Source organism: Nycticebus coucang, chromosome 20 (genome assembly GCF_027406575.1).
Source record: "Nycticebus coucang isolate mNycCou1 chromosome 20, mNycCou1.pri, whole genome shotgun sequence".
Taxonomy (NCBI): domain Eukaryota; kingdom Metazoa; phylum Chordata; class Mammalia; order Primates; family Lorisidae; genus Nycticebus; species Nycticebus coucang.
This window is the reverse complement of record NC_069799.1, coordinates 68,751,802-68,774,681: the sequence shown is the minus strand read 5'-3', so window position 1 is coordinate 68,774,681 and position 22,880 is coordinate 68,751,802. Positions and strand designations below refer to the sequence as shown.

Here is a 22,880-nt window from a genome sequence, read left to right as displayed (position 1 = left end):
ACTCTTACTCACCATGTGGACTTGCAATTATTAATGTGAACTGCTAGTTAAATATTCCTGCAAAGCCATGTGATCAAAAGGCAAGGCTTCTTAAAAAAATTGCTGTGTGTAAAGACTAAAGTTTTATCTGCAAAGGCATTTAAAAAAATTATCCTGACATGGATCGTGCTTTCCTGAATTGTACACAGAGGTTAGTACGCAGGGGAGTTGGAGCCCTAACTGAAGCTGTCCAATTTCACATGGTGATCAGAAAAGACTTGGCCTGATTCTGTATCATTTTTCACAGGAAGTAACATAACATACACACTGCTACCTGGAACTCCCCACCTTGAACCTTATCATACTCACATTTCTCCCTCAAACTCCTGTTTACATAGAACACAAGGCAAGGTGGTCATCAGAACAGAAAATGATTCTGAGGTCAAGGAAAAATGAGGCTACCCAGGTACAGATGCAAGGACTGACAGCAGGAGTTAGAACCTGAGCACAAAGCCTCTGAGTGATTCTGCTGCCGGTGAAGTCAGTGGCCTATAGGGAATGTCAAGAAGTTTTAACCTGCTTCAGTGCCCATAGCACAGTGGTCACGGCACCACCCACATACACTGAAGCTGGCGGGTTTGAACCCAGCCCAGGCCGGCTAAACAACAATAATAGCCAGGTGTTGTGGCGGTCACCTGTAGTCCCAGCTACTTGGGAGGCTGCGGCAAGAGAATCACTTGAGCCCAAGAGTTTGAGGTTGCTGTGAGCTGTGACACCAAGGCACTCTACCAAAGGCAACAAAGGAAGAATCTATTTCAAAAAAAAAAAAAAAAGAAAGAAAAGAAAAGAAAAGAAAGCTGGGATCTCAGAAGAAAGGTCTTGTGTCCACCACAATCTGGCTTCCATTTACATCATACCTTGGAACTACTCTTGCTAACGTCACAACTGGACCCCTACTTTGTGTTAAATCTACCACCCCAGCTGGCCCTAATTTCACATCACCGGACTCGAGCTGGCCACTCTCCTCTCCCTCTCCGCCCTGCCTCGCTGCTGTTCCTCCCATCTTTCCGGCCACTCCCCTCCTGGTTTCCTTCCAGTTCATAGTTCTCATCTGCAACTCAGGACAATTTAATGAAATTTTAGTCCTATAACTTTATCATTAGTATAAAACGCTTCAAAACCAGACCCTTACTATATCAAGGTTGGAACTTTGAAAGCGAAGAGCATGTCCCCTGTAGACTTAAGCCTCTTGCCTCCACGACTGCACTCACTCCATATCTGAGGTTTGCACAAAACTATGTAAAACAGGACTATCTGTAGATACACCTATGCCCCACACCAATCTGTGAACAACTTCTCCATAGGTAATGGCTCCACCACCTGCTCTCAGCTCTGCTGGAATAACAAAAATTCAAATTGCATTTGGTAAGTACTAACTACCCACCCTGTAGACATAGGGAGCTGAACAGGACACAGAAAGGTAAATCCACACAGACAGAGAACACACCTGTGACTGCCCAGGGCTGGGAGGGAAACAGGGGTTGACTGCAAATGGGTACAGGGGTCTTAGCAGAATGGTGGACAAGCCTAAAACTGTTACTGGGAATGCTACACAACTCAGGGAACATCTACTTTACTTTTATACTCTATATAGGTGAGTTCTACAGAATGTCACTTAACACTCCAATTTGGCCTTAAAAAATGAATGGAAGGCCAGGCGCAGTGGCTCACACCTGTAATCCTAGCACTCTAGGAGGCCAAGGCGGGTAGATGACTTGAGCTGAGCTCAGAATTTCAAGACCATCCTGAGCAAGAGACCCCCATACCTAAAAATAGCTGGGCGTTGTGGCAGGTGCCCGTAGTCCCAGCTACTCAGGAGGAGGCTGAGGCAAGAGAATCACTTGAACCCAAGAGTTTGAGGTTGCTGTGAGCTGTGACACCACAGCAATTCTACCAAGGGTGTCAAAATGAGACTGTGTCTTAAAAAAACAAACAAACAGAACATGGACCCTGATGTATACAGTTTAGTGAAGAAAACCTATGTACACAAACTCAAATAGTTATGACAATTAAGTCCACTCTTTATAATACACTACTCTTATACTAAACCGGTAGATTATATCCTACAATCTAATAAAGATTACTTTTTGTGCTCATTGATTGGCGAGGGTTATAAGCAGTTACTAGCACAATAAATTTTTATTGAGGCAGAAGGCTGTACGATAAATGTAACTACTATTACTGCAGGATAAATGCAAACCTACTCCTGAATTATTCAGATATTTGGGCACTTCTATTGCAATTCTTCTCCTTCTCACATTGCATCCAACTTTGGTGGAAAAGCTGAACCTTAACAAGCCAGGTTCCCCAAACTGACCGCAACCCATACGCACTTGCCAGTCACGGTGACTGTGGACAGCTGCCATCAATACATAGTTCCTGGAAAACCACAAGGCACTCACCTGTCCACACCCTTAGGTGTGCTGTGAACAATGCTAGTCCGAATATGTTTACAGCGATGCCACTCACAGCAGCAGGAAAAAGATAAACAACTTCAATGACCCCCCCAAATCAAATGGTTGCAGAAATGGTGAACGACAAAAGACATGGCAGGCAGAAAGGCTGATGAGTCGGGACACAAAGACGAGCCATATGGAGTGGGAAAAGGTGAACTACGTGAGCAGTGATCACAATCACTTATCAGTGTGGGCTCTGACGAGACCTCTCTTTTCTGGGAGGAAGTTTATATCTGCAGTGAACTTTCTAAGGGTGCAGGTACCGTTAGCCCAAGGTCTCCCAAGTGCCCTCCAGCACTCACAGCTCCTCAGCCTGCCAACACCGGCAGTGCACTGCACCTGTGTGTGCTGTCAGACAATCTGGCCTGCGACCCAGGGCCCTGAAGAGCAGGACTGAGGAGGGGACAGGTGTGCAGTGCTGTGTGGCAACAGGAGGCCAAGACAGCACGAGCAGGGTGGGCAGGGCCACTTCAAGGTATTTCTCCACTGAAACAAAATGCTGAATTCTGCCTCAAGCATCTTATTCTTTACTAGACAGGCCTCACCTAAATTCTTTTTTTTTTTTTTTTTTTGAGACAGAGTGTCACTCTGTTGCCCTGGGTAAAGTGCCATGGTGTCACAGCTCACAGCAACCTCAAACTCCTAGGCTCAAGAGATCCACTTGCACTGGCCTCCTAGAGTGCTAGGATCACAGGCGTGAGCCACCGCATCCAGCCTTCACCTCAATTCTTAACACCCAAGCAATTAAACAAAAATATCAAAGAATCCAAAATCTAGTTCTATCCCCTGAAATAAGTTTTTAAAGATGTTTGAATATCATACTGGACAATAAGTTAACCATGGGGAGAGTGAGAACTTGTTAAACCAAAAAAAAAAAAAAATCAAAGATTCCTATATTCAAAGGATAGCTTAACATTCTTTGTATAATTTTCTTATTACACTACCAAAATCTTATATTTAAATTTAAGTAACTTCCAAATGTTTAAAATTTAGAACAATCAATGTAAAATAGAATAAAAAACCCATATACTATAAAGTAATAAAATTATGAAATATAATAATTTAGAAGGTATCTTTTATTTTTTAAATTCTACCTTATTAAAAGTAGATCAACAAGTCCTCCTTTAATCTCTATAAGGACTGCTTATAACTGGGAAAATAGATGTGGTTTACCATAAATTTCATAAGGTTCCTTTTAAATTTTACTTGAAAAAGTTTTCACTTTTAGGACAGGGCATGGTGGCTCATGCCTATAATCCTAGTGCTCTGGGAGGCCAAAGTGGGTGGATTGCTTGAGCTCAGGAGTTTAAGAGGAGCCTGAGCAAGAGCAAGACTCCATCTCTGAAAATAGCCAGCATTGTGGTGGGTGCCTATAGTCCCAGCTACTTGGGAGGCTGAGGCAAGAGAATCACTTGAGCCCAAGAGTTTGAGGTTGCTGTGAGCTGTGACACCACAGCACTCTATCCAGGGCAACAACGTGAGACTCTGTCTCAAATAAATAAATAGCTTTCACTTTTTAAATTTTAAAAGATATGTAAAATTTTGTTCCTTTTCCACCCCCACTGCTTTACTTGAATAGCCCCCCATCCCAAAAATTAAAGAACAAAAAAATAGGTAAGAGAACTTGAAGACTATCAAACTGGTTCTGGAGTAGCTCTGAATGCACTTTACATGTGCACATGCAAATGATGAAGGCAGGACTAAAAAGCCAGTGGATTTCTACTTCCTTTTTCTTTTATTAATCACAGCTAAAATATAAAACAAATTTTCTTTATTTTTTTAAAGGAAGTTGTCACCCAGGCTAGAGTGCAGTGGTGCAATCACAGCTCAAAGCACCCTCAAACTCCTGGGCTCAAGTGACCCTCCACTCAGCCTCCTGAGCAGTGGGGACTATAGGTGCACACCTGGCTAATTTTTCTGGTTTTTGTAGAGACAGGGTCTTGCCATATTGCTCAGGTTGACCTCAAACTCTTGGTCTGAAAAGATCCTCCCACCTTGACCTCCCTAAGTGGTAGAATTATAGGTGTGAGCCATTGCACCTGGCCTGAAATAAATTTTCTCAGTAAAAGTGTCCTATTAAACTTGTGTGCTTTAGGGAACACAGGTTATCAAAATGTAAAGCAGATCATATACATGTGAGATAGAGTTAAGTGATCTCCTAAACACCACGGTGAGCGTCTGACAACAAACCACCATGTGCGCGCACTGCTTTCAGTCAGACTGCACACTAACTTAACAAAGGCACGCAGACAGGAAAAGAGACTACTGCACTCAGAGGCTGCAGGAAGGAAAGAGCCCCCCACTACTGTTCTGACATATTAAGAAACATCTGTATTTCACATTTCTTCTTTTTATAATAAACATTTGTCTTATGGAAATTATTGGTGAGTTTCAGCTGTTATTAAACATCTGTGATTCATCTGAAAACTGAATTACCTGACTCAACGATGGGAGGGAACTTGTCTGGGAAGTGGTCTGAGATATAGGACCATTCATCTGTGAAATTGAAAACAAAGACACCATCACTACAATGTCAAGAAAACAGTTTCAAACCACAGTAAATTAAGTAAAACCAAACCCCCTGAGAAATGTACATTTTTACACGTCAAGTTCATGAATTCATAAGATATTAAGGATAATGTAGGAGCCTTAAAAGTTTAGATTTTTGAAATTCTAACTAAGTAAAACTCCTTGTAGTTTTAATGGGGAAAATTAAGAAAATTTACTTTTCCCAAAGCCATTTTGATTCTTTATTTCATTGTCAGATGTGATTGTTTTTTGTTATTTTGAAACTTTAAATATTATTACTCAACATAAAATTTTTAAATGAACAAAGGTAGTCAAAATAAAAAATTTATATTAAAATCCTAATTAACTCCTGGAATATCTCCTCCTATGATGGCTGAAATGTTATTAAAGTATTTATAAACCACCTCATTTTCTTGATTGAAAATATAAAATAGTCAGTATCTACAACGACACTCACGTTAGTTTTTGTTCTCACCTAAGACTTGCAGTTTCCTCTACTGAGCTACCCACACATTTTTTCAGACTGATGGGGTTTTAATACACCACGCCAAAAGATGGCACCTTGACATTTAAGCAAAGAGCAGAACAAGGCTACAGAAACAGACAGAAGTCTCCTCACCCCTCCCCTGATGCATGAAACCTGGCCAGTCCCCTGAAGACAGGCTTCAGACCCTCCCTCCAGAGCAGTCGTGTTCTGCACCCAGAGAAAAGGTGGCTCTGCACACAGGGCCACTAGGAAGGGTCTCCTAAATTTTCCCTAGTCTATTACCAGAAGATCACAATCCTTTTGTCCAATCATGTTTCTCTACAACTATGCACTTCTTTATCAGACTTACAAAAAACACAGTGTCCCTGTTTGTTTGGGTCTTCATTCATAAAGGCTTTCAGACCACAGAAACTTAATGCTAAATAAATGTGCCTGCCTTTCTTCTCCTGTTCATCTGTCTTTTGTTATAGGAGTCTTGGCCACGAACCTCAGTGTGGTAAGAAGTCTTTTTCTCTTGGGCACAACTATGATGTCTATAGGAACACCCAAGTGTAAAGTCTGCTGTCACTGTCTGACTCCCTGACACCCACTGCAGAGCCCTTCATCAGGACAGGAGAGAAGTGCCCCCACCCCGACCCAGAGCACCCACCAGATGAGAGCTGTCCTTGCCCTCCTGGACTCTCTGTGCCTGCGGTTCAGCCACAACTTTAGCGTCCTGGTCAGAAGTCATGGGCTCCACTGGAGGAGTTTAGCGCTAACCTCAGATGCTGTCAAAGAGCAAAAATAGGACACAGGTCACCTGAAAGGCACTGTGTGGTCGATCCTTAAACAAAGTTACTGAGCAGTCTTAAAATCTTCATGTTTTCCAGGATGTACATTCCTCTGGACTTTAAGTAGTTTAAAGTAACATTCTTTCTTTCTTTATTTTGCAGTTTTTGGCCGGGGCTGGGTTTGAACCCACCACCTCCAGCATATGTAGCCGGCACCCTACCCCTTTGAGCCACAGGTGCCACCCAATGTTCTTTATTTAATAAGGAATTCTTTTTTTTTCACACCCATTTGGTGACAATGACCACAATGGAAACTTGGAAATCATGTGCTAACACCAACAAACCCACTCATGCCCAGAAATTCACGTCTTCTCTAAAATAGAAAATTAAGGGGTTAACATCTGAGATATGTAAGGAACTTGCACAGCTCAACAGCAAAACAAAACAGGAAAAAAAAAACTTGTTTAGGGGCAGCACCTGTGGCTCAGTGAGTAGGGTGCCGGCCCCATATGCTGAGGATGGCGGGTTCAAACCCAGACCTGGCCAAACTGCAACAAAAAAATAGCCGGGCGTTGTGGCAGGCGCCTGTAGTCCCAGCTGCTTGGGAGGCTGAGGCAAGAGAATCGCGTAACCCCAGGAGTTAGACGTGTGACGTCATGGCACTCTACCTGAGGGCGGTACGGTGAGATTCTGTCTCTACAAAAAAACAAAACAAAAAAAAAAAACTTGATTAAAAAGTGGTGAAAGGACATGAATAGACATTTTTCTAAAGATATAAAAGTGGCCAACAGATAGATGAAAAGGTGCCAATGTCACTAATCACCAGAGAAACTAGAATCTGAGTGACTATTCTCAGAAGACAAGCGTGACATGCCGAGGGTGGAGAACGGAGCCCTTGGGTGCTGTGGTTGGATGTAAACTGGCATAGCCTCTAGGAGAACAGCACAGCACAGCACATCTATTTTCAAATATTTAAAATAGAACCACCATGTGAACCTGCACCTCTCCTTCTGACTGTATATCCAAAGGAAGTGAAATTACCACCACGGGAGAACTTCTGCACTCCACGCTCGCTGTGCTACTCACGATAACCAGGATACAGAAACTATCCAAGTGTCTGTCAGCAACTGAATGATAAAGAAGTTTGATAGACACACACACACACGCAAATGGAATAGGCTTCAGCCTTAGAAAAGGAGGAAATCCCGACACATGCTACAGCAAGGATGAACCTGCAGGACACCGTGCCACACGGAATGAGCTGGGCACAGGGGCCAAGTCCTGCCTCGTGTCTCTCACGTGTATGATCCAGTCATAATGAGAGGCAAATGCACAGAAACAGAGAATCTAACTGTGGTTAGAGCACTATAGCTGTAATATCATACTGTACACGGAGATCTGCTAAGTGAGTAGATTTTAGGTACTCTTACCATATACAAAAGAAGGGTAATCATGTGAGATGACGGATTTAGTAACTGGTTTGACTACAGTAACCATTTCACCAAGGCATCAAAATATCAAGCTGTACACCTTAAATATATACAATAAAAACAAAAACAGGCTAGGTGCCATGGCTCACACCTGTAATCCCAACACTTTGGGAGCTGAGGCAGGAGGATCAGTTGGGGGCCCAGTAGATCAGGACCAGCCTGAATAGCACGACGCTCTGTCTCCATACACACACAATGATCAGCCAGGCGTGGGGAGTGCCTATGGTCCCAGCTAGTTAGGAGGCTGTTGTAGGAAGATCATTTGAACCTCAAAGTTTGAGGCTGCTGTGAACTGCAATGAGGCCACACTTCAGCCTGAGTGAGAGTGAGACCCTGTCTCATGAATAAACAAAGTAATGAAACTCCAAAAATTAAAATAAGCAAACAAAAAAATAATGAAAATTAAAAAATTAATAGAATTTCAGAGCAAATACAGTTTTGGATAGATGAATCCCAAATTCATATCTAGTAAGTCCTCACTTAAAAGGTTTTGGAAGAGGGGACTTCACTTGAAAAGATACATGAGGAAACCAATTTTACCACGGGCTAGTTGTTAAGTGACTGAGGTTCCTACAGCAATCTGCCTGTCAAAACACACTGAATTTCTAAATAAAGACCCAAACACTTCTAATACCTAACAGAGAAATAATTTTGAGTTAAACATACATGGTATTAGGCGGCGCTCATAGTTCAGTGGGTAGGGCGCCGGCCACATGCACTGGAGGTGGCGGATTCGAACCTGGCCCGGGCCAAACAATGACAACTACGACCAAAAAGTAGCCAGGTGTTGTGGCAGATGCCTGTAGTCCCAGCTACTTGGGAGGCTGAGGCAAGAGAATCACTAAAGTCCAAGAGTTTGAGGTTGCTGTGAGCTGTGACGCTATAGTACTCTATAGAGGGCGACACAATGAGAATCTGTCTCAAGGGAAAAAAAAAAAAAACCGTACATGGTAATTAAGAAGATTAAAAACAAACAGGATAATGACCCAGCTCTCAGTGAATCAGCAGGTAGGCAGGCAGGTGGGCATGTGGAGGTGCAGTGGCAGTTGTCAGGAGCCCCTGCCTGCATGAAGCTCAAACTAAAACTGGCAGGCAGGGCTTATTGCACACTTCCAGGCTATGTTATCTCCTGTCCTGTGTTTGTACTATTGTAGCCTTTACAGATTTTTACTTCACAATAATTTATATGCAAGTATGTTCATTCCTTCACTCCTTCACTCTCTTCCCAACCTGCACGTTCCAGCTCTGGATGGCAATGGTTGGAGCGGTCCTGGGAGCTCTAGGCACCAGGCAGAACCACCCTGGACAGGCCACCCCTTGCCACAGGGCACTCCCACTCCTACACTCACTCAGACTGCAATGTGAGGCAAATCTCGTACCCAGAGAAAATCCATGCAGACAAGAGTTAGGTGTAAACTCCACACAGACAAAGGCCCTGGCCAGGAATCAGATTTCTTTTCTTATTTATATTACATAATATTATATGATAACAAAATGATGTTATGGAGGACCTGCTGTACATAGTTTTTGACTGTCGCATTAATTTCAACTTTTTTCAAGGACAACAGCTGTCAGGACAAATAAACAATAATTAAAAAGGAATCCCTTCACCATCCTCAATCATAAGACTGCACAGTCTGAGTACACAGTACAGTACTCTAAAGGAGTCTCTGGAAGGCATTTGTTCAACTCGATGGCTAGATACAAACTTCATGTATCTCACTGGATTCTCCCAAACAACTTAAGAAGTAACTGGGGTTCAGAAGAGATAACTTTCAAAATTATATGTCACAAGAATTCCTAGACATCCATGTTCAGCACTAAGGCCTTCCCTCTTTTCACTGCAAGCTACACGGCTTCACAAACAAGAAAAATAATTTGATTTAACTCACGTATCTTTCTGGCACTTCTGAAACACACAGTATCAGACTGCCAGAAAAAGAAAATTTAAAAGCACAACTATTTTTGTCTTACTAGGTAATTACACGGGTTTTCCATTTCTGCAATGGAGTTCCCTATTGTTAATAACCCGCATGTGATAAATTCTCAAAACTCTTGTTGGCTTGGCGCCTGTGGTTCAATACACCTGAGCTGGCAGGTTTGAATCCAGCACGGGCCGCCAAACGATGATGGCTGCAACCAAAAAAAAATAGCCGGGTGTTGTGGCAGGCGCCTGTAATCCCAGCTACTTGGGAGGTGGAGGCAAGAGAATTGCCTAAGCCCAAGAGTAGGAGGTTGCTGTGAGCTGTGATGCCACTGCACTCTACTCAGGGAAACAGCTTGAGGCTCTGTCTCAAAAAAACAACAACAAAAAAAACCAAACAAAAAAAAAACAACTCTTGTTAATGAAATAATCGGATCAAAGGCAGTCTCATGAAATTGTCAAAAGCATGTTGTCAATCACAAAAGCACACAAAAAACTAAATTATATAAAACATATTTAGAGATGTAAACTAGCAGAGAACAAATGCATGAAATAAATTCAGTAAGTTACACAGTGTTACACTGTTTTTTAAACAGGATAAATGACAAATATATTAGATTTTAATAGGCACATACTTTTATGTGCATGAATCTTGTTTTTATGTGTGTGGTACCAATGTTCTCTGTTAAACTAGGCGAAAGAGTGAGTCCATGTAAGGAAACCCATTGAGTTTGAGTAAAACGCTACTGGGACACAACACCCCACATTTGGGCTGTTGTATCTTATTTTTAAGCAAAAAGTGTATCATGAAATATTTTTAGTTGACAAATTATGTTTAAGAAACACAGATTTAGGGAACCCCTGGTCTGAGACTCTGGGTCACTGGCTCTCAGTCCTCAGATGCAGTGAAGAGTCGCTGGGGGGAGTTATAGCTCTGTAACTCAGACACGTGTACCTTCGTGAAGCTAAGTTGGCAATTCTGAAACACCTGAGTGAACTCCAACTCCACCCCTCCCTGACCCGATGTGTCCGTACGGCCAGGAACCATCAGAGCCTGGAACTAAAGACGTAGATTAGCAACCAGACTGACAAGTCTTACAAAGTTGTGCACACGGTTTTACCAGTATTAAGTTATAGATTTTTAAGATTCTCAAAGAGCCAGGCGTAGTGGCTCACACCTGTAATCCCAGCACTTGGGAGGCCGAGAAGACCTGATCTCTAAAAAAATAGCTGGGCATTGTGATAGGCGCCTGTAGTTCCAACTACTTGGGAGTCTGAGGCAAGAGGATCCCTTGAGCCCAAGAGTTTGAGGTTGCTGTGAGCTGTGACGCCACAGCACTCTACCAGGGGCGACCAAGTGAGACTCTGTCTCCAAAAAAAAGATTCTCAAAGAAAAAATATTTGTTCTTCAGGATACACTTTGCTTAAAAACAAGATACAACAGCCCAAAGGGAAAACCCAGCTGGAAGAGGCCCTTAATGTACACACCACCTATGCATTCCCAGATCACGGGAAATCACATACTCTTGATGGGAATATCAACACCACAATACATGAACTGTTCTGCAAAACCAACAGAACAAAAGAAATGGGCTCATGCTCCTAAATTTCCTAACAAATTTATAGCAAACACAAGAGACGAGGATTTTATGCAGTGGGAAATTTCTGGACAAGCAACCTGGCTTCTTCAACACAAAAGGAGATTGAAGACATATACTGGCCAAATTATGGCTTTATTGGGTAAATGACCCAAACCAACTATTTAAAAAAAATCAGAGAAATAACGCTGACATGACATTTGATGGTACTAAAGAATTATTTTATTTCCTTAGATGTGATAAAGACATCATGGTTATAGTTAATAAAAAAACAGACCTTACCTTTTAGAGATTCACACTGAAATATTTATGTATAATTTTGAAATATTTACAGGGAAGAATAACACGATGTATGGGATATTCCTCAAAATGGTATGTGGGGCAAAGACGTGGCGTTTCATCACTGTTCACCCAGGGGTACAGGAGTTCACTGTACTAATCTGCCTACTTCTGTGAATCTGAAATTTTCTACAATGGAAGGTTAAACAACGAGCCATAGCACAGTCATTGTATAACACAGCGATTCTAATGGAACATGTTGCATCCCATCTGTCAAAAAAAGTAATTGAGGCTCGCACAGTGGCTCACACCTGTAACCCCATCTGAGGACTGCTTGAGGCTAGGAGTTCAAGACCAGCCTGAACTGGAACAGGACCATGTCTCTTGTTCAGACTCAACTCTTGAGCTCAAGCAATCCTCCCACCTCAGCCTCCCAGAGTGCTCAGATTACAGGTCTGAACTGCTGCACCTAGCTCAGTTTGGCCATCACCATATGACCCTGTGATTTCACTTGTGGGGTACACTGAACAGCAAACTGTCAGAGGTCAAGCACCTCCCTTTACAGGCGCCTTCAGCAGTGCTTCAAGTATCAAAAGGGTCACCGTTTGAGAATTGGATAATTTCTAAAACAATAAAAAGATATTCTCCTAAAGGGCATAAAATTATTTTCTTGGTATGAAAGGTGCTGTGGAAACATGGGTGATCTGTCTCTGTATCAGAAACCTAGAGAGGAAAAGGAGGAGTATCTGGACCCTATTATACACAATGATTAATCTAAGTGCTCTACAGGCTTCTAAATCAACCTCAACTCTGTCAGTTCAGAGATAATGAGTCAAGGTCACAGAGCTAATAAGTTCAGTGATGCTGAGCTATAGCTAAGCTGTGCACACAGGTAATTTTGCTATTCAACTGTATGTGGCTGGAGGACATTTAAGTATAGAAGTCAATCCACACACTAGTCCACGCCAACGGGTGTCCACTGCACAGGCCCTGGACAAAGTCCCCTACAGTGCCCTTGGCTGATCTATCTCCCTTCTCTGATGAGGCTCACCAAGTCAAGCCAGACCGTGACCTTAGCAGGTAAAGACAGACATGGTGCTTAAATACAGGCTAAATACATTTTTATACAACAAAAATTATAAATTGATTTAATGCCAGAATATATAAAGTACTGAGTAGGAGATGACAGACTGAACCTCACCAGGGGATTCTCAAGCACACTGATAATTCTGCATGATGAGTAGACCCTAGAATGTACATTTCACCCATGATGCCACTATAGGGAACCCAAATACAAAACCTCTCTCCTGATTCTAGGAACATAAATCTGAATTCAAGAACTCTCCACGGTCCACTCCTCCTGCCTGCAGGCTTCCCCTTCTGCTCACTCCCTGCCCAGGCACCCTCTCCCGTAGACCACACTGGGGGCACTCAGTCCACTATGCACTTCTCAGAATGTCCCTGCGTCCTCTCCCACTCAGTCCACTACACACTTCTCAGGGTGACCCTGCGTCCTCTCCCGTAGACCACAATGATGCTGCTCAGTCCACTATGCACTTCTGAGGGTGGCCCCGTGTCCTCTCCCGTAGACCACACTGGGGGCACTCAGTCCACTATGCACCTCTCAGGGTGTCCCTGTGTCCTCTCCCGTAGACCACAATGATGCTGCTCAGTCCACTATGCACTTCTGAGGGTGGCCCTGTGTCCTCTCCCGTAGACCACACTGGGGGCACTCAGTCCACTATGCACTTCTCAGAATGTCCCTGCGACCTCTCCCGTAGACCACAATGATGCTGCTCAGTCCACTATGCACTTCTGAGGGTGGCCCCGCGTCCTCTTCCGTAGACCACACTGGGGGCACTCAGTCCACTATGCACCTCTCAGGGTGTCCCTGTGTCCTCTCCCGTAGACCACACTGGGGGCACTCAGTCCACTATGCACCTCTCTGGGTGTCCCTGTGTCCTCTCCCATAGACCACACTGGTACCGCTCAATCTACTATGCATTTCTTAGGGTGGCCCTTCTCGCCTACGCACCAACAGCAATGCCCAGCACACCACAAGAGCGCATAGCTGCCAATGCTGCACTGCAACTTACCCAAGGTTCTTCTCTTTACTAACACTCAGATACAAATGGTTTTGCCAGGTTGCCTAAATACTCTATTTATAAGGTTTTTAATGTCTGTGATTAGGAACAATGAATTAAAGTATGGAAAGTGAGCAGAGGAAACAGCACAAGAAGCTCTTAGACCAATGGTTCTCAACCTGTAGGTCGCGACCCCTTTTTAACAATGAAAATACATTGCATCTCGGGAGGCTGAGACAAGAGAATCACTTAAGCCCAGGAGTTGGAGGTTGCTGTGAGCTGTGTGATGCCACGGCACTCTACCGAGGGCCATAAAGTGAGACTCTGTCTCTACAAAAAAAAAAAAAAAAAGAAAGAAAATACATTGCATCATTAGGAAGGTTGAGAACCACTGTCCTAGACAGACATGTGATATAAGAACCCTAACACACTTATTAAGACCATTTTACAACAGTGAATATTCAACTAGATAAGTAAACAGAGTTTTACCTAAATAAGGAAATGGGCTGTTAAAAACTTCAGAAACTGACTCGGGGCCTATGGCTCAAGCAGCTAAGGTGCCAGCCACATACACCTGAGCTGGCGGGTTTGAATCCAATCCGGGCCTGCCAAACAAGGACGGATGCAACCAAAAAATAGCCGGGCATTGTGGCGGGTGCCTGTAGTCCCAGCTACTTGGGAGGCGGAGGCAGGAGAATCACTTGAGCCCAGGAGTTTGAGGTTTCTGTGAGCTGTGTGACACTCTACCCAGGGTGACATCTTGAGGCTCTGTCTCGAAAAAAACAACACTTTGGAAACCACTCTACCCAAGTACCACATAATCCCCTCTAACAATCAAATTATTTCAAAAAAAAACAAAATTTGTTACTTTCAACATCCAACATATTTTATAGAAAGATACTTTGCCTACTAGAATTTGATTACTTTGAAACTAAAATGAATTCATTAGAAAAAACCAGAAATGTCATGCACAGCGGCTCACCCTGTAATCCTAGCACTCTGGGAGGCCGAGACAGGAAGATTGCTTGAGCTCAGGAGTTCGAGATCAGCCTGAGCAAGAGGCTCAGAGTGAGACCTTTCAGTCTCTGCTGAAAGTAGAAAAACTAGCCAACTGTTGTGACTGTAATCCCAGCTCCTTGGCAAGCTGAGGCAGGAGGATCACTGGAACCTAGGAGTCTGAGATTGCTGTGAGCTGTGATGACACTACGCACTCTACTCAGAGCAACAGAGTAAGACTCTGTCTCAAGATAAAAAATAGAAGAAAAACAAAAATGGTCAAAACAGCTAAATCAAATTATTAAAGCACAATCACAGCATTTTGGAAATGGAAAGAAGGACATTTCCCAATAACAGAAACTTTATTTTATCAACTCCACATGCCCATCTCTAAGTAGAGAAGTACAAATAAAACGTAAGAGGAGTTGACGTGCCTTGAGCTGTAGGCTACCTTGTCAGGTTTCTCTCTCTTCGCACCACAGCATGAAAAACGCACATTCTCGTCTTACAGCAGAACAATCTGGAGCACCTTAGGGCAGATTGTCCTGTTTTCTTTTCTTGCACAGATCATACACATACTAAAGTGAATTTGTAGACTTGGACAGTGGGCACAGGTACAGAGCAATAGACCACTATTTCCAGGAAAGCTATTATTCTAGTTCTTTTTCTAATACAATTCAGTATCTCTATGATAGTCCATTTTCATTGAATGTTCTTATAGCAAATGTGTCACTCGAAGGCACTAAGAGTAAAGCAGTTGTCTAATCATAAACAACTGGCATCTAGAGCTGTAATATTTCTAAGCAGATGCTGCCAATAACTTAAGATTGACTTTTCTTTAATTTTCTTTCATAGTTGTATGCCTATGCTTCAACTGAAAAAGCCAGCAGGGGGAAAATTCGGTGACTTACTTTTTATAGTTTGAGTTGGTTCTGCTCCAAGGGAGGACATAAACTCAACACAAAAAATAGGATTGGAAAGGTATCTACTTGAGAAATGTACCAAATAAAATTACACTTTTTAAATCTTCCACTAATACCTTTCAGCTTAGAACTTATCTAGTAATTCCACACACAAAAAATGAAAAAAGTCTCCTCCAGCTTTCAGACCTGTGACTGGGCGAGGCACAGCGACTCTTGCCTATAATCTGAGCGCTTTGGGAAGTCAACACAGGATTGCTTGAAGCAAGGTGTTCGAGACCACTCTGAGCAAGAGTAAAACCCCATCTCTACCAAAAAAATAAAATACATAAATAAACAAATAAATTAGCAGAGTGTTGTGGTCTGCACGATGTAGTCCCAGCTATTTGGAAAACAGAGGCAGGAGGGTCACTTGAGCCCAAGAGCAGGAGGCTGCAGTGAGCTGTGATGACGCCACTGCACTCCAGCCTGGGCGACAGAGCCAGACTGTTTCGAAAAACAAACAAACAAATGAACAAACAAAGACCCATGATTAAGATCTATGACAATTTTTTGGAAAGATCACTTCAGCACAGACTCTGGCTAAAATACAACTCACAAAGCAGTGCAGACCTTCTCACCACTCCAATAACTGGTTATAAGGAAGCCTCAATATTACTTGTACCAAATAAGCCAACATGAAGGAGATGAAAACACTCTTCCCCCTCAATCTGGGGGTGGCTGTAATGGAAGTTAAATGTGCCTTGAGCTGAACCCCGTTGTGCTCATCCCAAAGCTGCCCTGCCCGCACCCTGCGCTCTGCCTTCCAACAAGGAGCACCTGGTGAAGCTCTCCCATGAGCACCTCAGGCCCTTCACAAGGGGACCAGCACACAGAAAAAAAGCTGAAGCCACAGTAGGCCACCCCTCCAGGATGCAAACTTCCTATCTTGCAGGTCTGCCTGAGTCCCCCAAACACTGCCCAGTTTGCTGAGAACTCGAGCCCACAGCCCCCACAGGGTACAACAGCACAATCCAGCTCATGGCCACGAACCCCAACCAGGAAGAAGTAACAGAGAGAAAAACTTTAGTGCAGCCTACTTAAAATATCTTGTTCTGTTTATCAGCATTTTTTCTATCAAAATGACTTCCTATGTAGAGAACGTTGCCCTGGAGAAGCCTCCCAGCCTAACTCAGCGTCCTCTCCCAGCCCTTTCCAGACCAGTCTGCTCCCTGGCCATGGGCACACACCCAGTTGGACCCTCTCACCAAGGCTCTTCACATGGCCCACACTCCTCAGTGAGGAGCAAACGAATCCAGAGTCCAGAGAAAGAAAGCACTTCCTGCTGACAGCTCACCAGCCACACAGCCCTCCAGACAAAGAGTGGAACTGCCTGATTTGTTTAGTTTGTGCTTTGCCCAGGGAACTGGGCACATGCATTTCTTCTCTTACTACACAGCCCTCATTCCATTTTGAATATTTGATCATCTTCCTGAGATTAGTGATATTCTCCAGAAAAACCTTTACTTTCTTTCACATTTGAAAGCAAAAAGCCCTGATGAACAAGCCTGGTGTAATGTCCTTTTCACCTGTCCCACACAGAAGGCCAGAGGCAACACTGGCCTAGGGAGGCCTCCCCTGCAGGAGCTCCCCTGGAGGAAGTGGAGTGCACTCACCTCCCATGGAGCCTGCATTTCCCTCAAGGACTGGAGATTACACTCTACTGAGCTCTCCAATTTACAATCACATAGCTACAGTTTTCAAGCGAAGATGAAGAAGCGTAACACATGAAGAGTAAGAGTGGGTGGTGGTAAGCAAACTCAGAACTCCCTGTTTTACAAAAGTGAGAGCTGGAACCAACGCAGAGCGGCTTTAACCCTGTGCTGCTCCAACCTCAGCAGAGCTCCTGAGAGTGGAGTCAGAGACCCGACAGGAGCCATACTGGGAGGGAGAGTGGAGGGGAAGCACACCGCAATTTCTAGAATATAAATTAAGAAAACTTTACAGTCAACATTAACAGAATATACGTTGAGCATTCCTAATCTGAAACTCTGAAATCCAAAATGTGAAGCTTTTTGAGCACTGACATGACCACAGTGAAATAATAAAATATAAGCAGGCACAGCAGCGCCAGCCTGTTATAGGACGGAGGATCACTTGAGCCCAGAAGCTCCAGGCTAGCCTGGACAACACAGCAAGACCTCTGTGCTTTAAAAATAAATAAATAATGAAAAAGAAAAGGAAAATTTCAAAATCCCACAGTTTACACTGACCTTTCAGTCACAACACAGCATCCTCGGTGGGGAACGAACCCTGCTTTGGCCTGTGTGGCTGCTGTCTGACAGCTCACACAGGTGTTCTAGCGACACTACCACGTAACTTAGTCTAAGTGCTTACGTGCACCCTGTTTCCATTTTAAGGTGTGCTCCCAAAGATGTGCTAGGTCTTATTTCCAGGGGACGTCTTATCTTTCCTGTAAGTAGGTCTTATTTTCGGAGGATGTCTTATTTTCGGGGAAACAGGGTAACTAAGTATAAGAAAATGGTTGCTTATTGCCAATGTACAGATTCAGAGTCAAGAGCGATGGAAACAGCAAACCAGTGTTCATATGGGTGGCTGAGACAGTGACATCTCTGCTTTCTGATGGTTCAATGTACACGAATTGTTTTATGCATAAAATTATTTTTAAAAATAGTGCATAACAATTACCTTCAGTCTATGTACATAAGGTACATATGAAACAAATGAAATCTGTGTTTAGATTTGGGTCCCTTTCCCAAGATACTCGTATGTATATGTAAATATTCCAAAATCCAAAACACTTACGGTCCTGAGCATTTAAAATAATGAATATTTAATCTATATTTTTCTTTCTTTCTTTTTCTATTATTTTTTTTTTTTTTTGAGATAAGAGCCTCACTTTAATGCCCTCGGTAGAATGACGCAGCATCATACCTCACAGCAACCTCAAACTCTTGGGCTTAAGTGATTCCCTTGTCTCAGCTGCCCAAGTAGCTGGGTACAGGCACTCATGACAACACCTAGCTAGTTTCTCTATTTTAGTAAAGATAGGGTCTTGCTTTGCTAGGCTCGTTTCAAACTCCTGACCTCAAGCAATCCTTCCACCTTGGCCTACCAGAGTGCTGGGATCATAGGTGTGAGCCACTACACAAGCCTTTACTTTATTTCTTTATTCTATTAAAGACCAATTTCTTAAAGCGCCACAATTATGTGGTTTTCTAGTATCTTTTTTTTTTTTTTTTTTGAGACAGTCTATGTCACCCTTGGTAGAGTGCCGTGGCGTTGCAGCTCACAGCAACCTCAAACTCTTGGGCTTAAGCCTCCCAAGTAGTGGGACTATAGGCGCCCACCACAATACCTGGCTATTTTTTTGTTGTAGTTGTCATTGTTGTTTGGCAGACCCAGGCCGGGTTCGAACCCACCAGCCCCAGCGTATGTGGCCAGCGCCCTAGCCCCTGAGCTACAGGCACCAAGCCTAGTTTTCCAGTATCTTAAATTAAAAGAAAAGCTTTGCTTTCGAGAAGATACTTCTGATCTGAATTAATCAACAAACTAATAAATCAAAACAGAGCCAAGAACATCATAAATGTGTAGTTTCTCTAGATGAAAGGCAATGAAATTCAGTGGACCAGGAAGAAATTCCAAAGGTCTACAGAGCTCTAAGCAAGGAACAGCTATTTGATGGCAGCACAGATAGTCTATATCAGCACCCTAATCAGAAACTACAAAATGCTCCAAAATCAGACACTTTTTACACAGACATGATGCTCAAAGGAAATGTTCATTAAACAGTTTGGATTTTGAATTAAGGTCACTAAACGTTAATAATGCAAGTATTATATGTAAATAGGGATAATACAAGTATTTCAAAATCAAAAAAAGTTGAAATCCGGGCTCGGTGTCTGTAGCTCAGTGGCTAGAGCACCAGCCACATGCACTGGAGCTGATGAGTTCGAATCCAGCCAGGGCCTGCCAAACGACGACAACTACAACAATAAAAGAACCAGGCGTTATGGTAGGCGCCTGTATCCCCAGCTACTAGGGAGGCTGAGGCAAGAGAATCACTTAATGATGTAAGCTATGACACCACGGCACTCCACCCAGGGCGATAGCTCGAGACTCTATCTCAAAAAAAAGGTGAAATCCAAAACATTTCTGGTCTGAAGCATCTGAGGTAGGAACTCTCAGTCTGTGGTCATGGAAGTGACCCTCTCAATCCCTTACTCTTGTCCTGTCCTGTGGGCATCCCTAAAGTCTCATTATCTGAACACACATACCACCTTCCTTAAAAATTAAAAGCTATTTCAGCGTTACAGGTGGTGATAAAATATGTCTTATTCTATGATATACAATAATGTGCAACCTGCCTTTCTTGAAGTGAATATTCTTTTTTTTTGAGATAGAGTCTCACTTTGTTGCCCCCATAGGCAGCGTAATAGCTCACAGCAACCTCAAACTCTTGGGCTCAAATGATCCTCTTACCTCAGCCTCGCAAGTATCTGGAACTACAGGCACCCACCACAATGCCCAGCTAGTTTTTTGGAGATAGGGTCTTGCTCTTGCTCAGGCTGGTCTCCAACCCGTAAGCTCAAGCAATCGACCAGCCTCAGCCTCCCAAAGTGCTGGGATTACAGGCATGAGCTACCAAGCCTAGCCGAAGTGAATATTCCTTAATACTCAGCGAAAGAAAGGGAAATAGTCCATAAGAATTATAATCCCGTACAACTCTTGAAAATCAGACCTCACAGATGGCCCCCATAGCTCAGTGGGTAGGGCGCCAGCAATATATACCGAGGCTGAAGGGTTCGAATCCAGCCCAAGCTAGCTAAACAATGACAACTGCAACAACAAAAAAAATAGCTGGGCAGTGTGGCAGGCACCTGTAGTCCGACCTACTTGGAGGCTGAGGCAAGAGAATCACTTAAGCCCAAGAGTTTGAGGTTGCTGTGAGCTGTGATACCACAGCACTCTACCCAGGGCAACAGCTTGAGACTCTATCTCAAAAAAAAAGGAAAAGAAAATCACACCTTACAAGAGGTTTCTAAATATAGCACAGACATGAGACAACTTATAAAAACTTCATGAAAAAGAATGCTTTTTTTCTTAGTAGTTTATATACCAAAGAAGATTTTAACAAAAACCAGCTATTAATCCAGGGATCACCATCCCAACCCAATCTTCCTGTTTCTGGCCTGAATCCCACTCCCATTTTCCCAAAGAGACATGAGCCTCTCTTCTGGGGTCCTCCTGGCCCTGGCCAGGCCGCCCAGGCTTGCTCTGGCCGCAGAGATAGGCTGCAGGGGGGTTGGACAGCTGGAGACGCAGGAGGCAGCCGCTCTCCCATGCTTCCTCACACTCCCTGGGAGGCTTTTCCTCTCCCATCCAGCGCAAATGGAGGGAACATGAAAAGTAAACAGGCAATTACAAAAACTAATCCAGAAATATTCAGCCATTTTAACTTAAATATCTTCCTTCACATGGGCCCCTCTTAGCCCAGTCAACTGTTGTGCTCATTTCTTTCTCACATCCACAAACCATCACCCATGGTGTTTTTCACTTTGTTTCTGTTAAGTGCAACCAAGAGATCAAACAAGACTCAAGAGGCGTGATGCCTCTGGGATGGCTGCTCTTCACTCTGACCACAGACCTAACTCAGTTTCTCGGGGGCTGTTTGAGGGGCACTTGAGGTCCTCCAATGAGCCCCGTCCCTGCGTATTTCAACCAGCTACACTGGTGTCATGCAGCTAGCACTGCTGAGTCTGAGCACCTCCAACAGGCCGGGGAACCCCCAGCTGGGGAGCGTGAAAAGTCAAGGGCATCCCTGGACCCACAGGCCAGGGTCAGGTCTGGTGACTGGCCAGGGGTCCCCGTGAAGGAGTGTCCACCTCCCTGGAGGTTGCTTGTGTGCTCCCAGCCTGCACAGCCACAGTGTACAGCCATATGCCAAATTTAGTGCCAAATTTCCTAAGCAAATACCCAGTGAACACTTTATTACCCCCACAGACTCCTCAAAATCACTGCTTAAAAAAAAGTCATTCCTAGAGGGAGGGGAATCGGTGGGATCACACCTGTGGTGCATCTTACAGGGGTATTTGCGAAACTTGGTAAATGTAGAATGTAAATGTTTTGGCACAGTAACTGAGATAACGCCGGAAAGGCTATGTTAACCACTGTGATAAAAATGTGTCAAATGGTTTATGAAGTGAGTGTATGATGCCCCATAATCATATCATTGTATACAGTTATGATTTAATAAAAAAAAAAAAAAAAAAGTCATTCCTGTGGGCAGCACCTGTGGCTCAGTGGCTAGGGCACTGACCCCATATACCGAGGGTGGCAGGTTCAAACCCGGCCCTGGCCAAACTACAACCAAAACATAGCCGGGTGTTGTGGTGGGCGCCTATAGTCCCAGCTACTCGGGAGGCTGAGGCAAAAGAATCGCCTAAACCTAGGAGTTGGAGGTTGCTGTAAGCTGTGATGCCATGGCACTCTACCGAAGGTGATAAAGTGAGACTCTGTCTCTAAGAAAAAAAAAAAGTCATTCCCATGGCTGGGTTGCCTGTAGCTCAGCGGCAAGGGCACCAGCCACATACACCTGAGCTGGCGGGTTCAAATCCAGGCTCAGGCCTGCCAAACAATGACAACTACAACCAAAAAGTAGCTGGGTGTTGTGGCAGGCACCTGTAGTTCCAGCTACTTGGGAGGCTGAGGCAAGAGAATCGCTTAAGCCCAAGAGTTTGAGGTTGCTGTGAGCTGTGACAGCATAGCACTCAACCGAAGGCGACAAAGTAAGACTCTGTCTCAAAAAAGGTCATTCCCACCTCCCACTTCTTTAAAACAAATAAATATGAACTGATAACCAATTCCTCCTATCTCCAGGGAAGACACACCTCCTCAGGTGTCCAAGCCACAAACTAGCAAACATTTTTTTTTTTTTTTAACCTCTTCTCGGGTCATTCCTACCCTGGTGAAACTGTTTGGAAAACCACCATCTCTGACCTTAGCACCACCTCACCTTCTTAAAGTGTCTCCCATCTTCCCAAACCCCACCTCGAGACACTTCAGATTTGCCTCACTAAGCCTCATCTCCAGCTGAACCCCCTGACAGCAGCACCTGGAGAAAGTGAAAGGTGCCAGCCCTTTCTGTCCTCTCCAGCCCTCCCACCCACACCCCATCTGAGCTCCTGCAAACCCCACACCAGGAACACCATGGAGCCACCCAATCACCATCTCTCCAACAGATGGCTATGTCCACCTCCCTCACGGCTGCATTCCTCACACAGCACCTAACAAAGCAGACTCTTAGCA

The 22,880-nt window shown here is 43.9% G+C and overlaps 1 protein-coding gene across 2 annotated transcripts in view; it reads right to left on the bottom strand.

Annotated features, from left to right (window-relative positions):
• LARP4B (La ribonucleoprotein 4B) overlaps window positions 1-22,880 on the bottom strand; it is a 91,949-nt gene that overhangs the window by 59,290 nt on the left and 9,779 nt on the right. The window contains exons 1-3 of one of the 2 annotated variants that reach the window (XM_053573046.1): window positions 6,759-6,908; window positions 6,161-6,278; window positions 4,932-4,991 (exon numbers count right to left, since the gene is read on the bottom strand). In XM_053573046.1, the coding sequence (XP_053429021.1) occupies window positions 4,932-4,991; window positions 6,161-6,241 (141 nt within the window). In that variant the 5' untranslated portion in view covers window positions 6,242-6,278; window positions 6,759-6,908. Of the gene's footprint in view, window positions 1-4,931; window positions 4,992-6,160; window positions 6,279-6,758; window positions 6,909-22,880 lie in introns of those variants that run through there. The other variant, XM_053573045.1, reaches the window with a different exon arrangement.